The 13,404-nt window shown below is 38.4% G+C and overlaps 1 protein-coding gene across 2 annotated transcripts in view; it reads right to left on the bottom strand.

Annotated features, from left to right (window-relative positions):
* LOC140938585 (chromodomain-helicase-DNA-binding protein 1-like) overlaps positions 1 to 12,372 on the bottom strand; it is a 36,410-nt gene extending 24,038 nt beyond the window's left edge. Inside the window, exons 1-7 of one of the 2 annotated variants that reach the window (XM_073388078.1) lie at positions 12,278 to 12,362; positions 11,385 to 11,589; positions 4,268 to 4,499; positions 3,090 to 3,176; positions 2,643 to 2,743; positions 1,658 to 1,972; positions 514 to 876 (exon numbers count right to left, since the gene is read on the bottom strand). In XM_073388078.1, coding sequence (XP_073244179.1) covers positions 514 to 876; positions 1,658 to 1,972; positions 2,643 to 2,743; positions 3,090 to 3,176; positions 4,268 to 4,499; positions 11,385 to 11,575 — 1,289 coding nt within the window. In that variant the 5' untranslated portion in view covers positions 11,576 to 11,589; positions 12,278 to 12,362. Of the gene's footprint in view, positions 1 to 513; positions 877 to 1,657; positions 1,973 to 2,642; positions 2,744 to 3,089; positions 3,177 to 4,267; positions 4,500 to 11,384; positions 11,590 to 12,277 lie in introns of both variants that reach the window. The other variant, XM_073388079.1, reaches the window with a different exon arrangement.
* Positions 12,373 to 13,404: the final 1,032 nt, after the last annotated feature.

The raw sequence follows: 13,404 nt of genomic DNA, 5'->3' as shown, positions 1-13,404 counted from the left end.
GTTATAATTATAATAAATTTTTCTTCATTCCTAGACTGAACAATAGAGGCTTGTAAGGGGTTGCTAATTTTTAAGTCTATGGACAAAATCCTTCATTGTGACCATTCAGATGGAACCTTCTCACCAATAATGGAATGGAAAGGTTAACTTTAATACTTTTTTATTATTATTATTTTTTTATTTATCTATTTATTTTTTTAATACCTTTTTTATTGCCACAACAAGTATTGACATACATATAGTAGTATATACATATAGTAAAATAAAATCACACAAAAAGTCGTACAAGATATTTAATTTCAAGTCAAGGGATTCTACGTTTTACAAAACAATTGAAAAACGTAGAGATGTTTCGAGTATGCAACTAATTTGTGTGACTAAACAAAGAAAATAAATATTGCCACCAAAAACAGAAAGTATGACTTTTTGTGTGATTTTATTTTGCTATATGTATATACTTTTTGCTTGATTTATTTGTTTATTTTAGCCTCGTACCTTAACTCTAATACTTACCATGTTGCTATATCCTCCTCCCTTTTCATCAAGTTACTCAGCTTTTTCATTCCCTTTACATTTTGCTCAGTGAGACCTTTTTCTGTCTCCCATGTGTTATGGAGATGAGACCATCCCTTCCACTTGATCAGATATTGTACTTCACTTGGTTCTCCAGGCAAAGGCTCACTGCGCTTCAACATTTCTTCATAGTCTGGTGCATAGATCGTAGTAACAGCTCCCACTTCTCCTGGTCGACCAATGCGGCTATACAAAACCCTCTCAATACACTCTCTGTCATCTTCCACATACTCTCCAGCAGCGTCGTGATTTTGTTCTATGAGTTCATCTGAGTCTGTTGCATCTTCACTATCCTCTTTATAACTGTGTTAAGATAAAAGAGCAATCATGTACTCTGTATCCAGAAGGTACACACTGTAGCCAACAGCTACCAACAGAGCAGTAGATGAAAAATAAAAAGACACTTTTTATCTGTGTGTATGTATACATAGCAAGTACAAATTTAATAAAAATATTGAGGACACCAGCTGTTTTACACCATGGCCATTTACACATGGTCATCCATGCTACATAAAGGACATTTATGCCATTTGCAGGGCAAAGGCAGCATCTTAAGTTATTTTAAGACTCTAAGAATAATTCTCTGGGCCCAGGGATAATGAACCTGCTCCCTTCCACTACCCAGACTATTCCTCTGCCAAAGTCAAGAGCCACAAATTTCACATTAATTTATCTTTCCCATGCAAGCTGTAAATTGAATACTTTAAAACCTGAAAAACACTTGAAGATTGTACAAGGTGAAAGGTGATTCAGGCAGGGTGCAAAGAAAATCATTTTTACAGCTTGCCATTTGGGCAAGCTGAAACTAGCATTTACTAGCCCAGACGTCATTTCAACTAGCCCCAAAAACTTTTCGTCAAGCAGAATTGATTTCACACTTCTTCTGTTATTCGAATTCCTCAAAGAACATCACTTGCCCGTCGGGCACGTTAAAAACAGATTTCACTAGCCCGATAGCAAAATCCACTAGCCCCGGGCTATCGGACACTACTTTCTTTGCACGCTGTTCAGTCTTCAATGCTTACCTACAGTAAGCTTGACATAGAACAAAGAAGATACATGTAAATAAACATCTACACTGTACCTTGAAATGTTGACTGCTGCCCTTCTAACAGAATTCCTACTGTTCTCATCATCATCATCATCATCCTCATCACTTTCGTCATCATCATCAGATTCTTCACTCTCCAACTTCTTCACCCTGCTAGGTGTTTTCTGTGGGGAGGGGGCTAGAGGTTTCTTGCGTGGGGCAGGATCCTTTTGTTTTGGTACAACTGGTGGTACTCTAGCATTTGGGCGTGGCACTGGCCGGGGTCTGTTCCGCACCTCATGTTCAGGGGTGTAATTATCACTGCTATCACTTTCACTCTCATGGCCATCTACTGCAGACCAGTCCTCACTAAATAAAAGTAGCATAATCAAAGATAAGAACCTTCACAGTAAGTTCTCATACAGTAGTGAACCAATTCTTGTTGTTTTACACTGGTGGGAGTGGAAGGGTCAAAGGAAAGTTGGAAGCAGGTGTGGCAGCAGGAATAAAGGGGCAGACCCAATAAATTTTTTCATAATTAATTTGATGGTAACCTTTTGCACAAGCTAGTTTTAGCCAGGAAATTCCAAGTAGTCATACATCTGAAGTCTCAAGCTAGCAGTTCATACACTGAGATATAAAAGAAGTCAATTTTTTCCCCAAAATTGGGCATGCATCCAGTGGATAGCTGGACACCAAACTGGCAAAACCTTGTTCCTACCTGCCAAACTAGCTAGGTCCTTCTCCTTTTCGGTGCAAAACTACTTTGTATTCACAGAAATTCTCACACACAAACTCCTCTCTAGCAGTCACAAAGCTTTATTTACTGATGTATACAAACCAGGGTTGTCACTAAAATTTCAAGTTGCCAGGTAAATACAACAAGTAGGCGGGGAATCAAATGGCTAGGGATTTCTTTTGGTTCTATTTTTGTTCTATTTTCCAATAAAAGTAGCCGAGGGCCACTCTCTTATTAGCCGGGGAAAATCCCCGGCCCCCGGCTCTTAATAACAACCCTGCAAACTATGACCACATTAACCTTGCTGATGAAATCCTCCTGGCCTGTCTTCCTTTGACAACCTTTTTGTTCTTCCTTTGTATTCCGCCAGCAGGCTTCTCACCATCTTCACTGTCTGATCCCTTAAAAAGAATTAAGTGATAACAGCTTTGAAAGACTCTTTAGCTTCATGATCAAAACTTACATGCTTATATATAAGTTTAGAATTTGGAATTTTATTATTTGATTATTTATGGAACAAACAATTTGACAATTTTTTCTGTAAAGGTTTTCTTGTAATTATTATCTCTACAAAAAATTATGAGATACTGCACAACAGCAGGAATAAACAAATATTTTATATATTTTTTACTCAAGTCTACAAATGGATGCTACAAAATTCCCCTGTGTGGATCAAAAAGCAATAATCACCAATTCAAAAATATTTAACTCCCCTGTTATCATAATAATATTGCTCTGGAGCATTACCTCTTGTATTACATTAAATCTTTCTGGTTCCTTTCTTGACCTTCCAGATCGTCTAACGCCATAAGTTTCAGGATCCTCTTCCCAAAACTACTTAAAAAACAGTTTGTAACAATCATTCAGTAACAAAACTTTTCATAATAATGTGTGAGATGTAATTACAAAGTATAACACATGAGTGAGTGGATGAAATCCTGTGAAATGACTTCTATAATTTTAATGAAACCTTTTGATTAGTTTGACAGTATATTTATAAAAACTAATGAGCACTTTACTGAAACAATAACATCTTTCTGCAAAAGGGTTTTAGGTTTCGCACTCTGAAATAAGTTACTGTCTACACTGTAATATCAAAGAAGGATCTTTGGTGGTACAGAGAATTAAAGGAACTTTTGCATAAAAAAATCAGATTGCTTTACAACCATACCTTTCTTCAAAACATAGGCACGTTTTACATGCATGTGCATGAGCTATTTTGAATGCTTCAGTGAAAACAGTATTAGCAATCTACTGCTTTAATCCTAAATTAAATCAACCTTATTGGCTCCTGCAACAGACATCCGAACATACAAAGCCACAAAGCCACAAAGATACATATGCTCAACACCACTGACATATGAGCTATTTTTTCAAACATATAACTCAAAAATAATTTTATTGATAAGATTTTATTGTTATTCTGCAGTGTTACTGAAGTATTCACTGTTTCAAAAAGACTTGTTTACATGTTTGAATTTTGTGGCCTCATTTCCTTACTGTTAAAATTATTTAGTTACCGTAAAATTCCGAAAATAAGCCCCTCCCTGTATGAGCCCCTCCAAATATAAGCCCCCCCAAACCAGTAGCGCAAAAAAAAAAACCTCCATTAAATCGCCCCTCCAAATATAAGCCCCCTGGGGGCTTGTACTTGGAAAATTTCCCTCAAATATATAGTAAAACAAAGCAAAACTGGTAGATTTATTCCCAGCTATAAGGTTTTGAAACGCAAATTTCCCTCCATAGATAAGCCCCTCCGAATATAAGCCCCTCAAAAAGGGCCTTTGAAAAATATAAGCCCCGGGGCTTATTTTCGGAATTTTACGGTAATTCGCACAGTTGTGTCAAGTGGTCATCAGTCCTGGTATCTTTGCATCCGCTTTTGCTCCATGTCGTACCTAGCTATACACCACACATACACCTACCCTTTCATCAAATTTAGTTTTCTTTGTTGGCGTAGTTGGATTGTTATTGAAGCTGTGTTGTGGGTATCCTGGGGGAGATGACATCTGCATGGATGGAGCTGGGTTGAAATGCGACAATCGCGGCACCTGATATCTCTGCTGCATCTGAACTGGTTGACCATTGTCATTGTCATCAGATTCGGAATCTGACTGACTGCTGCCGGAGCCTTCAGACCCAGACTCACTCTCCTGTCTATCAAAAATGGTATTCAAAGAAAGTAAAATTCATGATCACAAAAATTTGTTCTTTTGGAGTGGTGGGTCTAAAATACAGGTCACTTTTCCACAGGTGACCATGATACAGATAAATGAAAAGCATTAAAAGTGTCTCCTACCCCTAATCTCTTATCAAAATGGTCTATTAGATCGAGGGGGAATCTGCGTGGTTTGGTAATATATCGATGAAGCAATGACCTGTACTTTAGGTCTTTGCAGACTGAAAGACTCTGATTTCCCTACCCTTTTGTAATACTGCAACTAGTAAAATCCCTACCCTTTAATATACCTGAGGCCTAAAAAGGTACCTCTATTGAGTGGACCCTCCCTGTATAATCCATTACAGGGAGTTAACACTCCACTGTACCCAGGGCAGTGGGACCAGATAATAGAATGGTGAAGTACAGCTATATCTGCATGCAGGAGGTTTTATTACTCCGGGCTGTTCAACCATTTTGGCTGAGCTCATTGGCATTTTTAATACATAAAATTTTTCATAAGGTCTGAACGACTAGGGAGATTCCTTATTCACAATTTCAAGTATGTATCTGGAAACCAACAGCAGTTTTGGCAAAAAAGAACATTTCAGGGAAATTTGTACTGGTTTTGACTTTTCCAATTTTGATGTTGACTAGCTGTTTGCTGGCCTTCCCTCGGGGACAGGGTCTGTGCCATTCTATCATGCAGCTGTACATGTACCTAATCACACACGATCACCATCAGATCAACCCAGAGAAACAACTCCTAAATGACATTAAATGTCCTTAAAACTGGGGCAGCACTCTTTCCCTAGAGGGGAGGGAGAGCTCCCCTATAAAAATGACAGGGGTGCTTGACACACCTTTCAAGGGGGCAAAATTTGTGAACTGGTACAGTTAAACAACATACTTCATTAGGGTGGCTAAGTATAAATAAATCCAGGAACCCATAACTTCTTCAGTAGTCAAACTGCAAATCGTCTTTAAAGTCCCCAGGGAGATTTATGTTAATAATAGTTATGTCAAGCACATATGAGGGGAGCTTAATAGAGAGGGCAGCTTGTTCAAGATGGGGTGGGTGAGGGGGGGGGGGGCTTATTTAATTTAGCTAAGTTTATGGTATCAACTCTCCACAATGAACTACATGGAAACGTGAAAAAGCTCAGGCACAATGAATTTGGAGGCCATGCAGATTGGAGGATTCACAGTAAGTGATGTAGAACAGTTTGTGTCCTTGAGGGCGGGGTGAGGGGTACACGTTTTTTTTTTTGGATTTTGGCAACAGCAGCAAGAAAATGTCTTGCGTGTCAAAAAACTTTTGACTCTATCCCTGTGTCCTATGCTTTTATTACATAATAATATAACGTGATTAGAGTGTAAGCTTCCACTTGCAGGAAGTTAAACAGTTTGATTCCAAAGATGCAACCTGAAGGTTCTGTAACTATGTGACTCGATATACCAGTTTGGTTTCGAATAATACTGTTGCAGCATAATCAGAGGGAAAAACATTGAAATCTTGTACAGAGTCAGACCGAAGAGAACAAGTTAAACAGACTGCGATGATTTAATGGTTAGAAAGCTAATGGAAAAGAGAGCTTCAAGTGGTTCTATGTTTGTACTGTCTGTCTGTCATTTACATCACTAAACAAAGCTGGGAATGCCATGATACAAAAAGTAAAATGAAAGAAAAAATCAAGAGGAGAGAGGAGAAATGAATAACAAAAATAATGATCTGCTACTCCCCACTCCCTCTTAACAAAAAACAACAACAACAACAGATTTGCAAAGCCTTTTGACACTGCAGGAGATTCTAGTCCAGGAACCTGTTTCTTGAAAGTCCCAATAATTAACGGGCCCGGTAAGCTGTCTCCGTTTACATTAAAGATCGAGGTTTTAATAATTTTGCATCTAACACGATAAAACTATCAGTTAATGAAACAAAATGGAGTAGTTTGCTAGCCAGGAGCAGCGCTCTTATTCTTTATATTTCGATTTGAATATTTGATTTCGGGCCAGAAAAGTTACCAGGACTTTCGAGAAACGGGCCCCAGGACCCAGAAACTCAAGGAGGCACAACAGTTAGGGGTATAGAAGGGTAAATGGTTTCAAAATTCCAGACCGAGACTCAAGCATTATTAAAAATTCCAAGCCTAGCCAAGACTTCACTTCTAAAAAATCTGAACCTGAGACTTTAAGTGCAGAAAATTTCGAACCTCCACTAACAGCCACCATTTTTCGTCCTGATGGACAAAAATCCATAGATTGAATCCTGTTTAAAACCTCTCTACAATGGTCACTTTCTTCTGTCCCCAAGGTGGCTGTTGTAGAGAGATTCAACTGTAAAGCTAAATAAAATGACTGAGAACACCAATGGAAGCTAGCAGAAGCCCACCAATATACTGCTTTGTCTTGTTTTACTATCTTAATCTATCAGCTTAGTTTAATAAGTTGTACCACACGGTAAAATGACCAATCCGAGACTGTGAAACCAGCCACCGAAGAAAAAATTTGAGACTGAGACTCAAAATCACCCAATAAATGAGACTTCAAGACCCACCACTGAAATGTGCTTCTGAGATTTCAAAAATTTTCCAACACCCAAGTTTTTCAAAGGTACCATTCTATACCCCAATAGTGTCCCTGCATGTATGTGGAATTGACAAAAAAAATATAAAGAGCCACTATGTGTCAAGGTCTCTTCATTATTTTACTGAGAGTGAACAGTCATTTTAATTTATAACATTTTGTTGCAATTTCCAAGCTACATCAGAAAACTTCCTTAAATAATCAATAGTAACAGAAACTTGTACCATCAAAAGAGCAGGGTCAGATATAGCGATAACTACCACTATGTTTTGCACCCAGCAGAGTCATGTTAGTGACAAAAAGGTGCAAAGACTTTTGGAGTTGAAATTAGCAAATCAATGACATTTGAGAGCGAGAGTGAGAGAGATCAAGATCCCAGAGAGTGCTGGGAATAAAAAAAATGACTGTTTTACCTTCATAAGCATTTTATTTTGTCTGCATTTGCTCTTTCTACCTTAAAACTTACAACATTTTAAATAAAAATGCTAATTCTGATGTTCTTTGATAAAAAAAAATCAAGGACTTATCAAGGACCAAAACCTGACACCTGTACTGCAAAGCTTTTCAAGGGCTTTCAACATGCATACAAACCCCGCATTTTTGAACTTTAAAAGGACTTATATGGCCGGTGACAATGAATACAAAAATCATGGTAGCAAAGACACTGGCACTCTTGCAGAGAAAGAAGTTCATCTGCTGGGTTGCAGCTTGAGTTGGACTTCCTTGGAGGAAGATACATTAATTTAGTCTAACAATAACGTCTTGAGCATTTCCTCTCATATGCACCCCTCCTTGTACTTGTATCATATGGTACCCCAACCCTCAGGTTTTATTGCCAGAGACCAAAGGAGCCCACAATCCTATCTCCGGGCCCCAATATTATTGTTCAAACATTGGATAGTACTAGACACCAGATAAACACTATCCAGTAGATAATTAAGTATTAGGAAAACTGATTGCTCACCATCAACTGGACAAATCCAGTGGATAGCATTATCCACCTTTTGAACAACTGGGGCCAGGTTGCTATTGCAGCATTTGTTTGGACTTCTACCAAGGATGAATGGAATACACAGAGCACAATCTGATCATGTGTGTTTTTCTATCATTAGAGAGCTTTAGGTCCTGAGACAAGAACGACTATGAGAATGAGATTTTCTCAATAGTAAGTACTGCTCATGGGTGAGGCTGCATCATTTTGGCCGGAAAATGTGGTAACCATCGTCATTCTTCTACGAGTTTTAGCGGGAGTGTCATAATGGTGGGAACAAGTTATCAAATATTAGAAGTTTTAGCATTTTGCGATCAGAAGAGGTCTTAACCTCCTTCAATAACAATAACAGGGCTGGTGAAAAAAAGTTCAATGAAGAATTCCAGAGTGACTATTTTTTGACAATACCCCCCCAAAAAAATTTAAATCAAATCTCGTACTCGTAGTTATTCTCATCCTCAAATTTAAAGGTCTCTATTACTTTTGTAATCTGGTGACACTTGTTTTGACCTTTTATCATAAGAAACTTTGTAAAGCACAACAAATGGAAAGAGATATGTAATGATATGTATTGCTGTGCAAAATTTGTTTCAAAATAAAAATTAATGAAAAATTAAGAAAGAAGAGGAGCCAGAGGGGAGGTAGTAATAAATATGCCACTGTTCAGGTATATTTGATCAAGCAATCTCCAGTACTCTAAAGCACAGTTTCTGCTGCCTTAATCATGATATTAAACAGTGGTGCCATTTTCTCGAAATTATGGGCCTGTTGTGCAATACGAAGGAAAGCTACAGTGTTTAATACTCTGCACTGCACTACCCTTACAGCCAGCAATAACAATACACTGGTATACTATTGTGGACATACAGTTTCTATGACTATGATTTCCAGGCCCCAGCATAAACTAAATTCTTCTACTTTCTACACTGACTTAGGACATTATTGAATGTCCATCACTGGAAACTGGGTCTTTGTTATCCAATACAAAACTTAAGAAAAACGCTGCGAGGGTTCCTATATTGAGAAGTTAAGTCCTTAGCTTAGTCGAGAGCAGCACCCTTTTTTATGTTTTTGCTGTTTGAAGATGTTGCATAAAAATTTTGACAAAACTTCAGTTGCTACTGTAAGTTCTGAAATCAGAGACTCCCAAAGTGAAAACCACCCAAAAATGTCAAAAATTATATGTACGATAATTAATTTCACAAGTTATGAACCTTTCAAAGTAAAGATGGCCCTGATAAAAGAACCCTCAAGAACTGATTCTCTTCCTTTGTAAGGGTCAAAAAGTCAAAAGAATAAAATCAAAGAAACTTAAGTTCCAATGCATACCAGGGTGAAATAGATGTAGATTCGTTAATGCAAGTAGAATGATTTTCAAATAATTATTGTTTTGCGAGAAAGTTACAATAGTAATCAAGAAAACTGTACTTGGATCCTCAGAGTTCAATTCACAGGGGTAAAATGGGATAACATGAGCCATAAATACATTTTGTACTGGCCTTGTCCTATAGAAAGAGTTTGCAGTTATGACGGCTGTAGAAAAATTAACTCTAAAGAGTGACAGCCCCCAAAGTAGCAAGCCCAGAGGTTTGCTTAATCTCTGAAACTAACAATTAAGTAAGACTTGTTCCTTTTAAAACTCTACACTATGATACTCATATGTTAAAATGAAAATGAGCAACCTAATTTAACAGCAGAATGTTCCAAAAAAGTCAAAACCACAGGGTCTCTGGATTTCTCTACATCCTCTAATGGATCTTCCGCTTCAGCTTTGACTTCTTCCTTACATATTTTTAAATTGAAAGGGTCCAGACTTTGGTGGTCTTACTGTAGCAAGGTTGGCTTTAAGAATCAAAACTCAAAACACTTTTTCGTGTATCCCAAACCTTCATACAGAAAGGTTTACTGGGCAGACTGAGAAAATTAATTAAGAAGGTAAACTCAGCCCAACACGAACCATAGGGAACACTTAACTTCTCAGTGCATGTAACACTTTTGACATCAGATTAGAAATGATAATTTTAGAGCAGTTAGTAAATTCTGACCTTACTGCTTGTTATTGCTTTACTTTGCTCTTCTAAAAGTAAATGCAATCTTTAAAACATCTACAGTTTTGTGTCCTTGTCCTTTTTCATTCACAATAAAAAATTTATCTTCAACACAACTGTCAGAATGTCCTGAATCACTCTAAAGCAAATTTTTTACCGTAATAACATTTTAACATAAATGCTGGCCAGAGAATTTTTTAACAATGAAGCTAGTTTCAGAGGAACATTTTGACAAAAAATTATATCTAGTAAATAAATTGGCAACGCTCTCTTTATAAATGTAGACCAAGGATGGCAAGATCGAAGAGTTAAGTTAAGCTCAATAAGAGCAGTGACACCCACTCGTAATGGTTCCTTCCTCGATACATTCTTAACTTAAAATTTGATTTCAAGACAACCAAGCTCTTCATAAATAACAAACTTCATGACCACGTTCTATGTTCCACTCATCGATGACATTTAACTGATTCAGTGAAGAGACATTCCCCTCTCCTTCCATTCCCAGGGAATCACCCACAAGAAACGAACATCGAAATTTGTTGTAACCAACATCGCATGTCGATTTCAAAACAAGCAGAGCTTACGATACATCCATAAACACACCTGATTCTGCTGATATCTCGCGGTAAAAAAAATAATTTTCAAAAAATGGGAGAGACAAAGCGAAACTCACATCAATAAAGAGATAACTACATTATTGCTCCTGACAAGTGGTTGAACAGCAATCAATTTAAGGTTACCTGTGATTGGGGTCCAGCGAAGGGAGCCATGCATCGGACAAAACGAAGAAAAAAATCAACAGCTCGAAATTGACCGACCTGATGCAAATAGGGCGCTGTCTCAACATGTATTTTCAAGCGAAAAAAGTCAAGTGAACTCTCAGTATTTCAATCATTGTCAAAGAATGGAATACAAAAGGAAAGAGAAAGAGATCTGGGCAGATCTTCTTAATGGGAAGAGAAATGTTTTTATCCAGAAAAGACCCTAAAAATTCGCTGCGCGACACGTCAACACTTACATTCAAAGAGAAAGGAATAAAAAAAACGTGTTCGTCGTTTCAAACCACACTAAATTGTTTGATTTTTAGCCCCTATTTCAAATGTGAAAACTGATTCTTCCTTCTACTAAAACTGATAATCAGTAGTCCAGTTACAGAACCTTGGTTGGAAGAACCACAAGCCGTTGCATGTTTTCGATCACGAAGACCAAAAAAAATATGGCGCCTGTGAGATGACAGATAATTTGCAACAAGAATTTACCTCGCTACGTGTTGTTGATCTGGGAAGGAAATGCCCATAGATCCATGAAGGCTTCCAATATGGCCAAGAGAAATGGCTGATGGTGGAAAATGATTCGTAAAATGTTCTCCAAACATCACTGATCCCCTTCCTTCGTCTACACTTGAAAGGATATCGACCTCTTCGTCGCTTTCTGAATCATTATCCGCCATTTAAGCTTACGTGGCTGTGGGAATACGCGAAGGAAGCGCAGTCCAGTGAATTCCGTTCCAACAGACTCCGTTTCTTAGAGGCTGTGCCCATGTTTCAAAAGGGGTACTTATAGGGGGTAGAAGTCTAAACGAACAAGAAAGCCTTCGAAAAATAGTATAAAATGGCAAACGGCCGTCTTTGAAAGGAGAGGAGTCACAAACCCTTCATGACTTCGACACGCGTTACAAGATGAGGGAAGCTACTGTCGAAGAAAGGCACTACGGTTCAAAAAGGGGGTTAAGGGGACCAGGAATACCCGTACAACGCCTTCGACTGTCGAAGAAGCGAAAATTCAATGTTTTTAATCTTCCGGGAAGAAAGCTAAAACTAGAAACGACAACAGATGTTTCTTTGGCCACACCGCGTGATCAAAGGACAATGGAAACAACACAACGATTTCAAGTAGATGAAAATCGATTTTACCTTCGAAAAAGTCGACGAAAAAGGTTCGAAGGGGAAGGAAAAGATGGCTACCGAGTCGCAGAAACGAAGATCCATCGAAAACGTAGGACAAAAATAGGGCAAATCCACGCGACTCAAGACCCTTTCTAGGACATCAGAACTCGACTTAAACAACACAAAAACTTGAAAGAGTAAAACATTTATGTAAAAACGCAATCAACAGCACAAAACTAACAATTTATCAAGAGCAAAACGCTTACTTTCTTCCCTCACTGACTCCATCTTGGTAAACGCGCCGCTCCCTGTTCGCTCCTCGTCTTTGTCTGTTGACGCATTGCATTCTGGGTTTCCAGTCATTTGCGCATGTCTTGCGGGTGGCTTTTGTTTTTTCGACCAATCACGTGAAGTTCTTTAATCTTTGTTCCCACTTTTATTTCATTTGTCCATGCATTGTCATTATTTCGTTGTTTTCCCATCAATGGATGATCATAAGAAAAAACGAGGTTTCCTGAGCTGCCTAAGTGGGTAGACTCCTCAGTCGTGGGTAGATCTTCTCTATTCACCTGCACTGGTGGGGGGTGGGGGGGGGGGGGGGGGCTTGGAATGTCTCCTTGCTTCTGGCTGATCGTCAGGCCTATCTGCTAAGCGCATATGTTCAGGCGAGATGTCTTCTCCTGGACGTGTTGGTAGTCATCAGCAAAGTCCAGGTCTTCAGGTGCTGTTAAGAGAGTCCATCGTATGCCTCTCGCCTGATCTTCCGTTGTTCGTCTCATCACCCAGTCAATAATTCATAATTCAGTCATAAGCCTTCTGATAATATGATAGACGAACCCAATAACTGTTTTATTATTCATTCAAGATAATTCCTAGTTTACTGAAAAACAAGTATACTTTCCTCGATCGATGTTTTAAAAATTCTCATCTTATTTTCCTGTTTCGCGGCAAGTTCAGGAGATAAATGGAAATTCAGTTCTGCAGGTATTCCCCAAATACCAGCAGATGTCGTCGGTCGAGTTGTATTATTGCCGTTCATGCTGGGTTTCTGCCAAGTAATTCAAACCAGTATGTGAACAAACCGCCATGTCGAAGTTAGGTATAACCTTGAGAATTCAATTCTCCATTTAGTTAACGGAGACTCAAAGACTCCAAAGTTGCTATCAGTAGGACAAAGCTGATTAAAACAAATTTTTTATTCAGACCTTTTGACTACAAGTATGCCATGCGGGTCATAAAAGATCCTATTAAAACTGGGCCGCGGAATTTTTATTTGGACCCGTCATTCTTAAATACGCCGTGTCTTAGGCGCCATGAGTTTTCTGACCACAAAATGGTCGAAAACAAGTTACCTTCGTAAAAACAGCGACAAATTAATGGTCCTTTTAGACTT

This window comes from Porites lutea, chromosome 5 (assembly GCF_958299795.1).
Source record: "Porites lutea chromosome 5, jaPorLute2.1, whole genome shotgun sequence".
Taxonomy (NCBI): Eukaryota; Metazoa; Cnidaria; class Anthozoa; order Scleractinia; family Poritidae; genus Porites; species Porites lutea.
Note: the sequence above shows the minus strand (reverse complement) of the source record. Positions and strands in the feature narration are given on the sequence as shown.